The sequence below is a fragment of the Bufo gargarizans genome, chromosome 3 (genome assembly GCF_014858855.1).
Source record: "Bufo gargarizans isolate SCDJY-AF-19 chromosome 3, ASM1485885v1, whole genome shotgun sequence".
NCBI classification, from domain to species: domain Eukaryota; kingdom Metazoa; phylum Chordata; class Amphibia; order Anura; family Bufonidae; genus Bufo; species Bufo gargarizans.
In genome coordinates, this window is record NC_058082.1 from 352,083,864 (window position 1) to 352,102,820 (window position 18,957).

General features: G+C 42.5%; 1 protein-coding gene across 4 annotated transcripts in view; it reads left to right on the top strand.

Annotated features, from left to right (window-relative positions):
- Positions 1–5,018, top strand: part of CACNA1S (calcium voltage-gated channel subunit alpha1 S) — a 1,015,758-nt gene extending 1,010,740 nt beyond the window's left edge. For all 4 annotated transcript variants that reach the window (XM_044287793.1, XM_044287791.1, XM_044287794.1 and 1 more), the window contains one exon: positions 4,859–5,018. In XM_044287793.1, the coding sequence (XP_044143728.1) occupies positions 4,859–4,865 (7 nt within the window). In that variant the 3' untranslated portion in view covers positions 4,866–5,018. The remainder of the gene's footprint in view (positions 1–4,858) is intronic.
- The last annotated feature ends 13,939 nt before the right edge of the window (positions 5,019–18,957 follow it).

The following is an 18,957-nucleotide window of genomic DNA, read 5'->3' on the forward strand; positions in this document are numbered from 1 at the left end:
AAAGGAGCGCCACATGGTTTTTAGATGCCATGTCCAATTTGAAGCCCCCCTGATGCACCCTTACAAGAAGTGACCCAATTTTGGAAACTAGGGGATAAGGTTCCAGTTTTATTGGTACTATTTTTGGGTACATATGATTTTTACATATGATTTTTTGATCATTCATTATAACACTTTATGGGGCAAGGTGACCAAAAAATTGGTTGTTTTAGCACAGTTTTTTTTTATTTATTTTTACAGTGTACAGTGCCTTTTTGATTGCTCAGTGTTGCAATTTTTGTGATGTAAGGTGACACAAATGGCTTTTTTTGACACAGTTTTAATTTTTTATGGTGTTTATCGGACGATCATGTGATATATTTATAAAGACTGTTGTTACGGACGTGGTGATACCTAATATGTGTCGTTTTTTTCTTTTTCATTTTTTATAAGAAAGGGCAATTTATTTTTTTAAATTACATTTTTATTTATTTATTTTTACTTTTATTATTTTCACTTTTTTTTATTATTAAGTCACACTTGGATCTTGAAGATCCAGTGGGGCTGATGGCTGTACTATACTTTGCAATGCTTTTGCATTGCAAAGTACAATACTATCAAATGTTCTGTAGATGGCAACACCGGGCGCTTTTGCAAAGCATCCGGTTGCCATGGCAACCATAGGGTGCTGCCATCACAGCGCGGCAGCCCCGATGGTTGAGAGAGGGAGCCCCCTCCCTCTATTAACCCCATGGATGCCGCTACCACGGCATCTAAGGGGTTACAACAGAGTGTCAGCATATAGCTGACACTCTCTGCTGATGTCGGCGGCTCAGGAATGGGGGCGGGGATCGCATCGGAGGCAGGGCTCACAGGAGGGGTGGAAGGGTTGGAGGCGCACAGGAAGGGGGCAAAGATCGGGGGGCTTCATTACACATTACCTGATTTCAGACTCTGATCTGCAGAGTGCAGATCAGAGCCTAAAACCAGCATTTTAACACTGCCGCGATCAGATTGGTTAGTCTGCACAGTCTAACTTATCGGATCGATTGCCGGCAAGGGACCACTCTGATTGGTCCCTTGCCAGCATTACTGGACTGTATGCTGTCCGTGACAGCAGCAGGGCAGGGGAAGAAGCTTTAATCCAAGCGCTTTGCAGATTAGAACTGCCTGACGTCTATACATGTGGTAGCTGCACGGGGTATGTGCAAATATCACATATATAGACTGATTGCAGTCGGGAAGGGGTTAAGGTGAAAATTAGCCCTCTCCTAGCAGAGCACCTAGTGGGTTCTCCTCGATTTCCACTAGGCTTTGTCGTTTTCCGGCAGGAGTAATGAGCATCTCTTTAGCTAGTGACCAACTCCTCTACAATATAGGCAAAGACCCTCGTTTTGGCGACGAGCCAAGTAGGGGTAAAAGGGAGAGGACCCCAGTTTTGGAGATGGACTGGATGAGGCTGGGCAAGAAGCCCGCTCCAGACGACGTTCCCGAATTTGACAATCAGCGTTGATTGCCTGCTGGATTGCCACATCTAGTGATGGGGATGGTAGAGAAAATAACAAGTCTTTGACACGGTCTGATAGTTCCAACCGGAACCGGTGCCAGAGAGCGGCATCCCCCCAAGTGCTAAAAGCAAATTCCTCCACTTGGCGTTGTCCTTGTTGGAGATGTTTAAGCTGGGTCTCAGCAGTACAAGTGCGGTTCGGATCATCATATAATACACTCATGGCATGAAAGAAGGTCTCTACTGAGCAAACGCTTTATTTTTTATTTTTTTATTTTTTTAAACTGTTTTTATTAAGTTTTCAAATATTTAAAGAATAAACATACAAACAAAGGCAGTGTCACACTGCTACTATTGGTATCCATTCTTACAAATGCAAAGTAATTTACCAGTTGTAGTGTCCATGAACATACAGAGGCTGACAAAAACCCAACTAAGCTGTCAGTATTAGCCGTCCGCCTCCGTGGGATACAATAGCCGCCATCCCCGAGAGAGCCTTAATATTATAGACTGATATGATCCCCAGTGGGCTCCCGGGGTAGATGCCCTGATATTGTCTCATTCCTATTGTACCCTGTAGTAGTGAATTAGAGAACGACACAGACAAATAAAGAAAAGACTAGAACAAAAACGGAGATGCTCGGGACTGTTTGGGCTCAATGATCCCCCCCCCCCCCAATCAGGATAGTAGAACCGGTTCTTCGCCAGCTGTCATCTGTTGCAGAAACCATGTGGTCCCCGAAAAGCATTCGTGTATGGCCTTACGGATATGTAACGGCAGTATATTAATAAAGCTTTCCCACACCTGAAAGAAATGTTCTACTTTTTTGTCTTTTTGGTGTGACGCCTCCACCCAGTCCATGCGCATGATATAAGATAGTTTCTCCAAGAATAATTTAAAAGGGGGAATTGTGGGCTGTAGCCAGACTTGCAAAATTGCCTTGGTGCCCGCCGCTGCCACAAAGTGTAGCAGTTTCCTACATCCCGGGGTGCAGTTGTATTTGTCCTTATCCACATAACCGAACAGCGCCCAAAGTGGGTCGCGTGGGGTAAAATTGGTCAAGTGTGCGTTAGTGAAGGTGATGACTCTGTCCCAGAACTTTCTTATCATTGGACAGTCCCATAGACAATGGTAAAGTCCAGCGTCCAAAGTCCTGCATTTAAAGCAATTGGTGGTGTCATATATACCCATTCTAAACCCCCTTCTCGGAGTCAGATATGATCTATGACAGATTTGTAGGATCATCTCTGTGTATCTTGCTACAGGTAAATGTTTGTATGAGAATTCCAGTGCCCGGAGTATCACTGATGGGGTGGCTTGTGGTACCTCTGTCTGCCATCTAGTCATGGGAACTGTGGATGTGGAATAGTCAATTGGTACATGGAGGAATTTGTAATTTGTTGAAATTTGTTTCTTCCCCTCATTGGGATTCGAGAACCATTTTTTAAAGTATGGACTCCACTCACGTTCCGTCAAGGCGGAAATCACTTCATTGATATAGCTTTTTGCTTGTAAGTATGGGAAAAAGGGAAAAACTATGTGTGGGTATTCCTTCTGCAAGTCCTGGAGTGGTTTAACCATTTGTGTTTGCGTGCTTATAAGTTTGTCAATGTTGGTGATGCCTTGCGATTGCCAGCGTTTGAACGTTGAGTGGGAAGATCCGTTCTGAAATGAGGGGTTCCTTACTAGTGTCAGATGCACCGAAAATGATGCATGTAATTTACACAGAACTCTTGCCCTGCACCATGCCCGCCATGTTGTCATGAGGAGAGGATTCGTTTTTACCATTTGGGGGAGATTTCCGAATGAGATATGCAGTAGGTTCGGTAGTGCTATATGTGGAATAAAGGCTTGGTCCAGCGTAACCAAAGTGTATTTCGACGTAGAGTGTAGCCAGTCTCGTACCACTCTCATCAGAGCCGCAATATTGTATAATCTAATATTAGGAAAGTTTAGGCCCCCACTTAATTTTGGTTGTTGTAGTATGTGCCAAGCTATTCTAGGGCGCCTCCCATTCCAGACAAACATCCTATATAGATAGTTTATCCTTTTTTCGTCTTTAGGCCTAAGGCAGATGGGCAGCATTTGGAGGATATACAATAGCCTGGGAAACTCTGACATTTTAAGAAGGTTTGTCCTCCCCACATATGAGAGTGTGAAATGTTTCCAGGTCGCCAGGGTAGACTCCAGAGAAGAGAGATAGGGTCCTATGTTACAGTTATACAATTGCGATGGTTTTCTGGGGATAGAAACCCCTAGGTATGTTATGGTCTTATCGTTCCATGAAAATGGGAACGCCCTTGTCCATATCGGCCTCCCAGGTCTGCTCACTAGTAGTGCCTCCGTTTTGTCCAGGTTAATGGTATATCCTGATAAAGTACCAATATCCTGGATCTCAGCCAATAAAATTTCAAGTGAATTTTTGGGGTCGGAGAGCAAACGATTTATTAAATGATGGTAGTACAATCCAGACCAGAAATCATATGCAGGTAATCAATCCAAATAATAACTTGTGCAGGAAAACTCACAAGGGACAGCCGGACGAGGCCAAAGTTCATATGCACAGAAATAGTCAGTGTAACATAGTACCTAGGGACAAGACATTTCCAGGGTCTGATCCGAGGTCCAACACGAGACAAACTGTTCCGCATAGAAGTTTCCGACAGGCAGTCTCTAGAGATGGATTGAGGAAGTCAGTGGTCATGCACAGATAGTCTTGAAGAATGTGAACAAAAACATACACCCGGGTTGTCAAAACAACAGTGGGCACTCACCAGCCAGGGAGATCACCTCTTAAACACCTGGTAGCCAATCACAGAGTGCCATTTGTCTATTCCTCATAGGCCATATGATTATCCTAATCCCTGACACTTGTGCGGCCTTGACTGGTCATTGATCACTTAACCCATGCCTGCCCTCTAATCTACTAGAGTTTATGTACAGGTATATTCCCTGTCAGAGGCCAGAGTAGCGAATAAGATGCGCATACGTTCAGCCGCGTAAGCCTTTGCAAACCTCCTCTCAAGCATGCACGCAGACGTTTAAGCGGCCCAGCATGGATATGTGTTCGCGTCGGCACGGATGCCGGAATCGCGTCAGTCCTCAAAGGAGTCTGGATTGAAGATTCCGCGGGCACATGCGTGACCTGCCCCGCAGGCCGAGCCCCACGAGAATTCCTGGGGGCCCCAGTAGACTGCGAAACAGGAGAGTGTCTTACACCTTCCTTATTTCCTATCGCCACCTATCCATTGGTTGAAATTGATAGACCATATTAAAAATGTTTTAACTATACTAACTATGAAACTATGTAACATTCTGCAAATTGGTTAAAAAGGTTATTGAACACTAATGCAAATCATATTTTCCTTTAGGAGCTGAATTTCTTGAAAATGTGAAGACATCAAGCCAATCAACAAGCCCACCTTAATCACAGGAGACTTGGGTTTTACTGACATATTTACAGTTTCACAACACTGTGTATTATTTCTATGTCCAGGAGATAGGTGATACAATAAAATCTTTTCAATTTCATAATATTTTTTGTGGTTTAATTTTTTGTGGTTTAAATTCTTTTTATGGCTGTAGATTATTAAGAGACAGGATGCCGGATTACAGGTCACTATCATCTTTTCTTGATTAGGAAATAAAAGGGAAGATGCCATCAAGACATGATTTATATATGATGCATTCTTAAAGGGGTCATTCAGGCTATTCTGCCACCCAAGTATTGCACACGCATCCTTTAAATATGCTGGCCATCAGACCACCCAACATACCAGTATGTCTCTCAAGTCTGATGTATTCTTGGGATGGACTGTGCAACTGCATAACTAATTTAAATCAGTGTTAATTGCATCTTTAACCCCTTCCTGACAGTCATTTTTGACCTTGCAGACGGAGCTTATTTTTTTAAAACTGACATGCTTTCACCTAAATTATTTTATTATGCATTCCGCCATAACAGAAGTCTACAGCCAGAATTACGGATCCGTCTGGTTTCCGTTATGCAGGAATCCTCTCCGTGGAATTGCGTTATGGTCCGTGGTAACGGAATCCATAACGCAATTCAGCAAATACCCAAACTTCCAAAGTGATTCTGAGCTTTCTGTTCTCTCATGACAAAACTTCTATATGGGCACATTGCAGAGCTCAAAAGGGAAAGAGTGGCTTTTGGAGGGCAGATTTTGCTGAAATGGTTTTCAGGTGCCAAGTAAAATTTTTAGAGCCCCTGAGGGTTTTCAGGTGCCATGTCACATTTGAAGAGGCCCTGAGGTAACTCTATAGTGGAAACACCCCAAAAAAAGTGACCCTATTTTGGGAAAAACACTGCTCGGGGAATTTATCGAGTGGTGTGCCAAGCATTTTGACCCCACAGGTGTTTCACAGAATTTAGGAAATAGGCGCCATTTGGCTTTTGAAGGGCAGATTTTTCTGAAATGGTTCTTAGGTGCCAAGTACAATTTTTAGAGCCCCTGAGGTGCCAGTATAGTGTAAAATCCCCAAAAGTTTGGAAATGAAACTCTTCAAGAAATTCATCTAGGGGTATAATGATTGACTATACTGTAGTTGTTTCATTCAGCCACAGTTGCTACATTGAATCTTTTAAAGAGGACCTTTCACCACCCCTGACATGCCTAGTTTAATAGCTACATGCATTCCTCATGTAATAACAATTCTGGAGCATCTATTCTTATGACTCTATGTTGTGCCATTCCTGTATTATTTCTACTAGAAGTTATGGATGACTTGCTAGCAGACTGTAATAACGGTACAGAGGAGTTGTAACTAGTTGGGAGTGTGTACCTGCACAGACTCACTCTATCCAATCAGTGCTGCCATTTTCAGACTGACAAATAGAGCCATAAGAATAGATTCCCCAGAATAGTTATTACACGGGGAAAGCATAAAGCGATTAAAACAGGCATGTCAGGAGAGATAAAAAGTCCTCTTTAAGATTAGGAAATTAATTTTAAAACTACGTATTTCTATGTATTTGAATTTTGCGTAGATTTAGCCTCAAATGCTTCATTTTCACAAGGGGTAATAGGAGAAAAAGCACCCTAAAATGTGTTATATATTTTCTCCCAAGCTGAACAATAAGCACTCTGTGGTCATAATCTGCTGTTTGGGTACACCACAGGACTCAGAAGAGAGAGAGCACCATGTGCATTTAAATTCTCTAATGCACATCCGCCCATAGGATATAAACGTCCTATGAGTGGATGTTTAACTCTGAATGGACGTTCTGGAACGGTAATTTTATAGAGCAGGTTGTCACGGACGCGGCGATACCTAATATGTATACCAATTTTTTTTAATTATGTAAGTTTTACACAATTAATTCATTTTTAAAACAAAAAAAGTTTTAGAGTCTCCATAGTCTAAGAGCCATAGTTTTTTCAGGCGATTGTCTTAAGTAGGGTCTAATTTTTTGTGGGATGAGATGACTGTTTGATTGGCACTATTTTGGGGTGCATATGACTTTTGATTGCTTGCTATTACACTTTTTGTGACATAAGATGAAAAAAATGGCATTTTTTATGGTGGTCATCTGAGGGGTTAGGTCATGTGATATTTTTATAGAGCTAGTCGATACGGACGCGGCGATACCTAATATGTATACTTTTTTTTATTTATGTAAGTTTTACACAATGATTTCATTTTTGAAACAAAAAAAATAATGTTTTAGTTTTTCCATAGTCTAAGAGCCATAGTTTTTTCAGTTTCTGGACGATTTTGGGTAGGGTATGATTTTTGCGGGATGAGATGACGGTTTGATTGTTACAATTTTGGCGTACATGCAACTGTTTTGATCACTTTTATTACCTTTTTTGGGAAGTAAGGTGGGCAAAATTTCTATTTCATCAAAGTTTTTTATGGCGTTCACTGTTCGGGTAAAGTAACATGACCGTTTTATAGATCAGGTCGTTACGGACGCGGGGATACCAAACATATGTAGGGATATTTTTTTTTTCATTTTTAATCAGTGATAAATGTGTTTTTTTTATTTTTACTTTTTTTTTACCCAGACCCAGTTGGTTCTCGAAGATCCAGTGGGTCTGATGTCTGTATATTACAGTACAGTACACTATATAGTGTTTTGTACTGTATTTTACTTACACTTTGTCTGAACAGATCTATGCCTTTAGCACAGATCTGTTCAGCACCATGGACAGCAGGATGCCTGAGAAGGCATCCTGTTGGCGTGGGAACCTTCCCCGTCTGCTCAGTAGTGGCCAGAACTGCGCAGACGGGAAGGGTAAGGAGGAGGGCTGTCTGGGGGCTCTCTCCCTCTCCATCAGGGGGCTGCAAAGGCTCCACAGTATGGAAAGGGTTAAACGGCTGACATCGCATCACAGATGTCAGCCGTTTATACCAGGGTGTCAGCAATGTGCGATCCCGCCTGCCGCACCGCCAGCCTCCCGCACCGCCTGCAACCCTCCCCCTAAAATCACTCAGGGGTGAAGGGGGGGGGGAGATACAGATTAGTATTCCTAAAATATAAGTTTCTTATCCCCGTGGTCAGGGACCGCGGGGATCAGAAACTGCAGAAATCGCAGCAAACCACAGGTCTGAATTGACCTGCGGTTTGCCGCGATCGTTGACATGGGGGGGGGGGTCACGCGCATTTGAAGCAGACACCAGACTTACGATCACTGCCAGCCGCACGGCAGTGATCAAAAATACGCAGGGCGTACATGTACGTCCTGTGTCCTTAAGGGGTTAAAACATCATTTTTTGTTTCAAAAATGCTATTATTGTGTTAAAGTAAAATAAAAATAAAAAAGTTGACATATTAGGTATCGCCGTATCCGTAACAACCTTCTCTATAAAAATATTACATGACCTAAGCCCTCAGATCAATGCCGTAAAAAAAACATTGGAAACAGTGGCACAAAGAAGCCATTGTTTGTCACCTTACACAACAAAAACTGTAATAAAAAGGGATCAAAAACTCATATGCCCCCCCAAAATAGTGACAATCAAACAGTCATCTCATCCTACAAGAATTAAGACCCTACCTAAGACAATCACCCCAAAAAAAAAATATATGACTCTCAGAATATGGAGACACTAAAACATTTTTTTTTTTTCAAAAATGATATTATGTAAAACTTGAATAGTTAAAAGAAAGTATATATATTGGCTATTTCCACGTCCATATTCACCGGCTCTATAAAAAGCCTAACCTCTCAGATGAACACTGTCAAAAAAATTAAATAAAAACTGTGCTAAAAGAAAAAAAAATTGTCACCTTACACCAAGCGATCAAAAAGGCATATGCCCTCCAAAATAGTACCAATCTAAAATGAGCTCCTACCTAAGACAATCGCCGAAAAAATAAAAATAGACTATGGCTCTCAAAATATGGAGACACTAAAATATAAATTGTTTTGTTTCAAAAATGCCGTTATTGTGTAAAACTTAAGTAATAAGTAATAAAAAAGTATACAAATTGGGTATCGCCGCGTCCGTAAGAACCTGCTCTATAAAAATATCACATGAGCTAACCTCTCAGGTGAACACCGTAAAAATAAATAAAAAAAAGTGTCAAAAAAGCTATTTTTGTCACCTTACATCACATAAAGTGCAATCAAAAAGTCATATGCACCCCAAAATAGTACCAATCAAACCGTCATCTCATTCTGCAAAAATTATACCCTACCTAAGACAATCGCCTAGAAAAAAAAAAAACTATGGCTCTTGTTTAAAAAATGATATTATTGTGTAAAACTTAAAGGGAACCTGTCACCAGTTTTATGGTGTCCTAACTAAGGGCAACATAAATAAGTGACTGATTCTCTTAGCAAAATGCTGGGTCACTTTCTTTAATTGACCCAGTCAATCTGCCAACATCTTGTATTGAAAAGCTCCAGATCATAATGATGAGTCCTAAATATTCATGAGCTCCTGACTCTTCCCGCCTACCTGTTGCTGAATTACAGTTATTTTCCATGTGAAGTGGCTATAGCTCTGAATTAAAAGAACGCTGGACTCACTGACATCACACTGGACTCAAATCAGCTCATTAGCATGCGGCATGTGGCATCTTTGTGTGTATATTATGAGGTAACCATCTATCACACCAGTAAGTGAATACATCTGGCACATTTTAGTAGTTAATGATTGTATATAATTAGTTAGCTTATAATCAAATATCCACATGACAGGTTCCCTTTAAAAAAAAAAAAAAGTCATCTCATAACGAAAGAAATGAGTCCCTAGATAAAATAGTCGCCCCCCAAAAAATAAATATGGCTTCAGAATGTGGAGACACTAAAAAAAGTATTTTTCAAAAATGCTTTATTATGTAAAACTGAAGCAAAAATGTTTTGGGGTATTTTGTATTGTCGCATCGTAACAACCTGCTCTAGAAAAATAGCACACAAATTAACCTGTCAGATGAACATTGTAAATTACAAAAACTAAAAGAGGTGCCAAAACAGCTATTTCTTGTTACCTTGCCTCACAAAAAGTGTAATATAGAGAAACTAAAAATCATATGTACCCTAAAATAGTACCAACAAAACTGCCACCTTATCCCGTAGTTTCCAAAATGGTGTCACTTTTTTGGAGTTTCTACTCTAGCGGTGCATCAGGGGGTCTTCAAATGTGACATGGTCTCAAAAAAACTACCTTCCAAAAACTAAATAGCACTCCTTTCCTTCTGTGCCCTGCCGTGTGCCCGTACAGAAGTTTATGACCAGATATGGGGTGTTTCTGTAAACTACAGAATCAGGGCAATAAATATTGAGTTTTATTTGGCTGTTAACCCTTGCTTTGTTACTGAAAAAATTGATTAAAATGGAAAATTTGGCAAAAAAGTCAAATTCTGAAATTTCATCGACATTTTCCATTAAATCTTGTGGAATGCCTAAAGGGCTAATAAAGTTTGTAAAATCAGTTTTGATTGATCTGTCTTTCAAAAACCATATGGTATTCCTTTCCTACTGCACCCTGCTGTGTGGCCATACAGCAGTTTACGACCACATATGAGGTGTTTCTGTAAACTACAGAATCAGGGCAATAAATATTGAGTTCTATTTGGCTGTTAAGCCTTGCTTTGTTACTGGAAAAAAATGATTAAAATTGAAAATTTGCCAAAATATAGACATTCTGAAATTTTATCTCCATATTCCATTAATTCTTGTGAAATACCTAAAGGGTTAACAACATTTGTAAAATCAGTTTTGATAACCTTGAGGGGTGTAGCTTTTAAAATGGGGTAATTTTTGGGTGGTTACTATTATGTAAGCCTCACAAAGTGACTTCAGACCTGAACTGGTCCTTAAAAAGTGGGTTTTGGGGGGGCGTCGCATGGGCGGGCGCATCCCATGGGGAAACATTTGCCCCACAAGAGACCCAGAGATCCTCCGGCACCTACCCTGCGGTCCCCGACGATTGAGGACTATCTGCGGTGCGGCTCTGGAGCCCCGTCCGGCACCTATGGCCTACAGCCCTCGAGAACCACTGGCACCATCCACGAGGTAGGACCTTGCGCTACTCCTCTGCTGCAGTTCTCTGCTCCCAATACCCCTGCTTCGGCATCCTGATCGCTCCTGTCCCCACTTGCGAGGGAGTTCACCATCGGCCTCTGCACTCCGGCCTGGATGGCAGACGGGGGTTCACCTCCACATACGGTTCCGTGTGGACTCGGACATGCCGCCCAAAATGGCGCCCAAGCCCACACGGCCACACCGTAACAGCACAGACGGGACGGGAATGGTCCCCAGGGGGATGCTGCAGATCACCTGCAGCCCTCAGAACTATGTGGGGGGGACGTTACCAACTGGGATCTTATGTCAGACACGGTAGAGGACAGTGATAATGGCATGCTACTTTCTTCACAGGACTCCATTGCCCTGCACAAATCCCTACAACAGCTCCCAACTAAAGATGATGTCAAAGCCCTCGTAGCACAGGTAAGAAACACCTGTAAAGCTGAAATATCGGCCTTGCGGCAGGACGTTAAACCAATTGCGTCAGGTGTTGACTGAACATTAACTGAGCATGATAGCACGCGCAAGTGAAAGAGTAAAAGTCCAGCTCACCAGTGATCCACAGTGCACGGACAAGCCAAGGCTGGCTCAGTATAGACACTTGAAACAGAAGAAACGTCCAGCACGTAGTATGTTAAAACGCTGCATCATCTTTATTCCATCGTAGATACAGTCAATGTACAAAAGCAGTGGCCATCACCTCCCGTCAGACCGAGACAGAGAGATCATGATTAAGAACCGTCTGGTTCGAAACATGTCGGGTGATGGGAGGTGATGACCACTGCTTTTGTACATTGACTGTATCTATGATGGAATAAAGATGATGCAGATTTTTAACATACTACGTGCTGGACGTTTCTTCTGTTCCAAGCACGCGCAAGTATATTGCTCGCCTACAATCTGTTATAACCTGCTACTCCCAAAGCATTAGGGAAAACGCAGGAACAATATTAAAATCCGACGCTTGCCAGAGTCCGACACGGAAGAAAACCTGCCTGAGATTTTAGGTCACCTATTTAACACTATATTGGGCTCCCAGTCTCCGCAAATTGTCAAATTGGATCGAGCCCACAGAGCCCTGCGACCCAAGAACACCTCTGCACAGCCCCGGGACGTAACATGCTTTGTTCACAATTTCCAGGTCATGGAATCTATTATGGTCAAAGCTCCGAACCATTGACTTTTGTGGTGCTCGTGTGCAACTTTATCAGGACCTATCCTGGTTGATGCTTCAAAAATGGAGGGCATTACAACCTCTTTTGTCCTCATTGAGAGATAGAAAAATTTCCTACCGTTGGTCATACATGGATTTGTCCTTCTGCTCCGCTTTGGACATTCCCATTCCACCGGTGGATGACTGGGAGGTTCCGGATCCCCTTCCTGCTCTCCCCCCAGTGTGGAGCCCAGTTCAGCACAAATAGCACCGTCTCCCTTCCCAAGAAGATCTGTCGGGTCACAAACTACGGGATGCTTCTACCTGAACTGCCTACTATTGAGATTCTCACTAATTGTCTCCTGATTTAATCTAGTGCCTTAGAGGGTGGTTATCTTTCTCCCCTCACAGCTCCAGTGAGCAGATTTGTTACTTAACCTATTTTTCACTGTTCGACTTTTTCAGTATTTGCATAACCTGTTAATATGCTTATTTGCTTCTTGTTTCTCCTTATGAGCTCCTGCCCATGCTCTCTCTTGCAGAGACAGCTCAGCCATGTTTCCGCATTGGGGAATTACCTTTTTGCCCCCTTCCTCTCCCATATTCCCCTTGAGAAGGGGGGAGAAGAGATGGGGCCTCGTTATTGTCAATTGGTCTTACTTGTTGCACCCCATCTGGACTTCACTGTCCAATGATTGGATTACTCCTATTCTCGTCTTTGACTGTCTACAGTCCTTTATGTTCCCTCTTCTCATTGTGTTTCTCCCCCTATCCCTCTTTGATATTGAGTACTATGAAAATAACTGGCATTCGCTCTCCTGGAAGAAAACCTTGCATGGGTCCACTAGCACGTATGAAGTTACCTTACTTTTACTAAAATGATTAAATGCATGTTCTTGAACGTCTGAAGGCCTGAATTCCAATGCTAAGCGGAGGCTGGCCTTAACGGAGTGCCGCACCCAGGGGGCGGATGTGGTTTTCCTGCAGGAGACCCACTTTGATGTTAGCGGTACTTTTAAATTCGCAGTCAGAGCATTTCCCCGTGTAGCCTCTGATAGAAAAGTGGCGGGTGTAGCTATTCTCTTATCAGTGGCTTGCCTTATTCAGGTAGACTCCTATGTTTCTGACCCGCATGGTACTCACCTAATTTTATGTAACTTGTACGCCCCAAATTCAAAGCAGATTTCCTTTCTGAACAAAGTATTTTCAATATTATCTCGTTACCATCCAGCGGCACTGTTAGTGGGAGAGGACTTTATTGTCTTTGGATAGACTATCCTTGAGGGGGAAAGCTCCCTCTCGGGAACAACATAGGCTTTCCCGTTTGTTTAGACTCTTGATAAGGAGATTTGCGTTATATGATTTGTGGCACATAAACTACCGCACGTCCAAAACGTATACTTTCTATTCCCACTCACACGGTACACACACTCGCATTGACTATTTTTTTGGTAACACTCCCATCCTTCGGTTACTTGAGGCTGCAGATATAGGCTCTATCTCGTTGTCTGATCACGCACCGATTTCCATACATCTTCGCACCAAGCACTTACATACTAAAGTCTGCCACTGGCATATGAACGACACCCTTCTCACTTGGCCTGTACCTAGACCAGAGCTTTATGACAATTTGTCAGAATATTTTCTTATTAATCAGCCCTCAGCCCCTTCCATTTCCACATTATGGGATGCTCATAAGGCAGTTTTCAGGGGATGCTGTATAGCTCTTAGTTCCAAATTGAAACGGGATCGTAACCTACAGTGTGCTTCTGTTAGAAGTCAGCTACAGATCTTGGAAGGCCAGTCACAGTCCCGCAGCTCACACCATTATCTGAGACGCATTGTCATTCTCCGTGCTAGACTACGGGACCTGGCATTTGCGAAAAAACTGAAACACTGCTTCTCTACTCCCGTCAACACTTCTATGTGTGGGGCAACAAGTCGCACACGATCTTGGCGCGCCAGCTGCGGGACTCTATTTACTAATATTACTAGTGCTCCGACCGCCATGCGGCAACCTGATTGTGTCATAACTTATCTCGGGCCTTTATCAAAAATATTATGAGGCCTTCTACTCCCTTCCGCAACAGCTACCCACTGACCCTGTAGAACGACAGGAACTAATTGCCTCTTTTTTAAACCGCTGTCAGTTGCCCAAGTTACTGGCAGAAGCCTTAACGTCCCTTAATGCCCAAATCACAGTCAAGGAGATCCAAGAGGTGATTAAAAAAACTTCCAAATCATAAGGCTCTGGGACCTGACGGCTTTCCTTACCTCTATTTCAAGACATACTCGCCTATCCTTCTCCCCCATATGGTAGAGTTGTTTAACTCCTTTCTACAGGGTTCGACAATTGCAGGCTCAATGTTACAATCATACATTACCCTTATACCTAAACCTGATAAGGACCACCTGGAGTGCTCTAATTATCGCCCTATAGCCCTCCTCAACTCCGACTTGAAAATATTTACAAAAATTTTAGCGACCAGACTGGCTTATTGGTTACCTTTCTTGATCCATAAGGATCAGGTACGCTTCATACTGAATAGACAAGGTGGAGACAACACGAGGAGGACTATAGACCTGATTGACATTATCAACAAAAAGGGGCATCAGGCCCTGATTCTGGGCCTTGATGCAGAAAAGGCCTTTGACCGCCTAAGTTTTGCCTTACATGTTTTCCACTTTGAAGAGTTTTAGTATTGGGGGTCCATTTGTTACAGCAGTCTATGCACTTTATACCCGGCCCAATGCTATTATCAAAATGACCCATGCTCAGTCTGGCATGATACATATCCATAATGGTACAAGACAGGGGTGTCCGCTCTCTCCCCTTCGATTTATACTCTGTATCAAACCCCTAGCGGCAGCCATCACAGCGCATCCCGATATCCATGGAGTGACAGTTAATCAGGTTGATTTTAAACTGTCCCTATTTGCGGATGATATTCTCCTCACATTAACAAAGCTACATGTTACCCTACCAAACCTATTTAAATTATTGGAGGGTTATAGTAAACTTTATGGTTACAAAACTAACACGACAAAAACAGAGGCGCAATAACTTCTGCTTTCGGTGGAGTGACACCACTTTGAAATACTTGGGTGTATATTTAACTAAATCATACGCATCCCTATATACCCATAATTATCCCCCTTTTTTCCAAGAACTCAAAACCCTTATGAATAAATGGATGCCTCTGCCTCTCTGCCGCATAGCAGCAATAAAAATGTCCATACTGCCGAAATTATTGTATGCGTTGGAAACTATCCTGGTTCCTATTCCCGGGAATGAATTGAGAGCCCTACAGTCTTCAATTCTCCGATTCATCTGTGATGGCAAGAGGCATAGGATATCCTGTAGGACCCGTACTGCACCTTAAATCGCAGGGTGGGCTTGGGGCCCCCAATGTCACTAAGTACTATTGGGCGACACACTTAAGGCGTATTCCTGCTTAGTCATCTCTCTTTGCTTATTCCAGATGGATGGAGATTGAGAAGCTGTGGATTGCCCCAGTTCACCCAAACGCACTAATATGGTCTTGACTGCCAGCTAATCAAACACCGCAGTTATTGGGCCCTATGGCTCTTAGGCATAATATTTGGAGGACTTCAAGTTCCCCTTGGTCTCGGATAAATCTTCCATGATATCCTTTATATACAGGTCCTTCTCAAAAAATTAGCATATTGTGATAAAGTTCATTATTTTCTGTAATGTACTGATAAACATTAGACTTTCATATATTTTTGATTCATTACACACCAACTGAAGTAGTTCAAGCCTTTTATTGTTTTAATATTGATGATTTTGGCATACAGCTCATGAATACCCAAAATTCCTATCTCAAAAAATTAGCATATCATGAAAAGGTTCTCTAAACGAGCTATTAACCTAATCATCTGAATCAACTAATTAACTCTAAACACCTGCAAAAGATTCCTGAGGCTTTTAAAAACTCCCAGCCTGGTTCATTACTCAAAACCGCAATCATGGGTAAGACTGCCAACCTGACTGCTGTCCAGAAGGCCATCATTGACACCCTCAAGAAAGAGGGTAAGACACAGAAAGAAATTTCTGAACGAATAGGCTGTTCCCAGAGTGCTGTATCAAGGAACCTCAGTGGGAAGTCTGTGGGAAGGAAAAAGTGTGGCAGAAAACGCTGCACAACGAGAAGAGGTGACCGGACCCTGAGGAAGATTGTGGAGAAGGACCGATTCCAGACCTTGGGGACCTGCGGAAGCAGTGGACTGAGTCTGGAGTAGAAACATCCAGAGCCACCGTGTACAGGCGTGTGCAGGAAATTGGCTACAGGTGCCGCATTCCCCAGGTCAAGCCACTTTTGAACCAGAAACAGCGGCAGAAGCGCCTGACCTGGGCTACAGAGAAGCAGCACTGGACTGTTGCATGTCATTCGGAAATCAAGGTGCCAGAGTCTGGAGGAAGACTGGGGAGAGGGAAATGCCAAAATGCCTGAAGTCCAGTGTCAAGTACCCACAGTCAGTGATGGTCTGGGGTGCCATGTCAGCTGCTGGTGTTGGTCCACTGTGTTTTATCAAGGGCAGGGTCAATGCAGCTAGCTATCAGGAGATTTTGGAGCACTTCATGCTTCCATCTGCTGAAAAGCTTTATGGAGATGAAGATTTCATTTTTCAGCACGACCTGGCACCTGCTCACAGTGCTAAAACCACTGGTAAATGGTTTACTGACCATGGTATTACTGTGCTCAATTGGCCTGCCAACTCTCCTGACCTGAACCCCATAGAGAATCTGTGGGATATTGGGAAGAGAAAGTTGAGAGACGCAAGACCCAACACTCTGGATGAGCTTAAGGCCGCTATCGAAGCATCCTGGGCCTCCATAACACCTCAGCAGTGCCACAGGCTGATTGCCTCCATGCCACGCCGCATTGAAGCGGTCATTTCTGCCAAAGGATTCCCAACCAAGTATTGAGTGCATAACTGAACATAATTATTTGAAGGTTGACTTTTTTTGTATTAAAAACACTTTTCTTTTATTGGTCGGATGAAATATGCTAATTTTTTGAGATAGGAAATTTGGGTTTTCATGAGCTGTATGCCAAAATCATCAATATTAAAACAATAAAAGGCTTGAACTACTTCAGTTGGTGTGTAATGAATCTAAAATATATGAAAGTCTAATGTTTATCAGTACATTACAGAAAATAATGAACTTTATCACAATATGCTAATTTTTTGAGAAGGACCTGTATTTTTTGTTTTCTAATACAAACCAGATTCCCAAAAAGTTGGGACACTAAACAAATTGTGAATAAAAACTGAATGCAACGATGTGGAGATGGCAAATGTCAATATTGTATTTGTAATAGAATGTAGATGACAGATCAAACGTTTAATCCGAGTAAATGTATCATTTTAAAGGAAAAATACGTTGATTCAAATTTTCACGGTGTCAACATATCCCAAAAAAGTTGGGACAAGTAGCAATAAGAGGCTGTAAAAAGTAAATTTGAGCATAACGAAGAGCTGGAAGACCAATTAACACTAATTAGGTCAATTGGCAACATGATTGGGTATAAAAAGAGCTTCTCAGAGTGGCAGTGTCTCTCAGAAGCCAAGATGGGTAGAGGATCACCAATTCCCACAATGTTGCGCAGAAAGATATTGGAGCAATATCCAAAAGGTTTTACATAGCGAAAAATTGCAAAGACTTTGCATCTATCATCATCCGAAGATTCAGAGAATCTGGAACAATCTCTGTGCGTAAGGATCAAGGCCGTAAAACCATACTGGATGCCCGTGATCTCTGGGCCCTTAAACGACACTGCACTACAAACAGGAATGCTACTGTAAAGGAAATCACAGAATGGGCTCAGGAATACTTCCAGAAACCATTGTCAGTGAACACAATCCACCGTGCCATCCGCTGTTGCCAGCTGAAACTCTACAGTGCAAAGAAGAAGCCATTTCTAAGCAAGATCCACAAGCTCAGGCGTTTTCACTGGGCCAGGGATCATTTAAAATGGAGTGTGGCAAAATGGAAGACTGTTCTGTGGTCAGACGAGTCACGATTCGAAGTTCTTTTTGGAAATCTGGGACGCCATGTCATCCGGACCAAAGAGGACAAGGACAACCCAAGTTGTTATCAACGCTCAGTTCAGAAGCCTGCATCTCTGATGGTATGGGGTTGCATGAGTGCGTGTGGCATGGGCAGCTTGCATGTCTGGAAAGGCACCATCAATGCAGACAGTATATTCAGGTTCTAGAACAACATATGCTCCCATCCAGACGTCATCTCTTTCAGGGAAGACCCTGCATTTTTCAACAAGATAATGCCAGACCACATTCTGCATCAATCACAACATCATGGCTGCGTAGGAGAAGGATTCGGGTACTGAAATGGCCAGTCTGCAGTCCAGATCTTTCACCAATAGACAACATTTGGCGCATCATAAAGCGGAAGGTGCAACAAAGAAGGCCCAAGACGTTTGAACAGTTAGAGGCCTGTATTAGACAAGAATGGGAGAGCATTCCTATTTCTAAACTTGAGAAACTGGTCTCCTCGGTCCCCAAAGGTCTGTTGAGTGTTGTAAGAAGAAGGTGAGATGCCACACAGTGGTGAAAATGGCCTTGTCCCAACTTTTTGGGGATTTGTTGAAACCATGAAATTCTGATTCAGCATATTTTTCCCTTAAAATGGTAAATTTTCTCAGTTTAAACTTTTGTTCCGTGATTTATGTTCTATTCTGAATAAAATATTAGAAGTTGGCACCTCCACATCATTGCATTCAGTTTTTAATTCACGATTTGTATAGAGTCCCAACTTTTTGGGAATCTG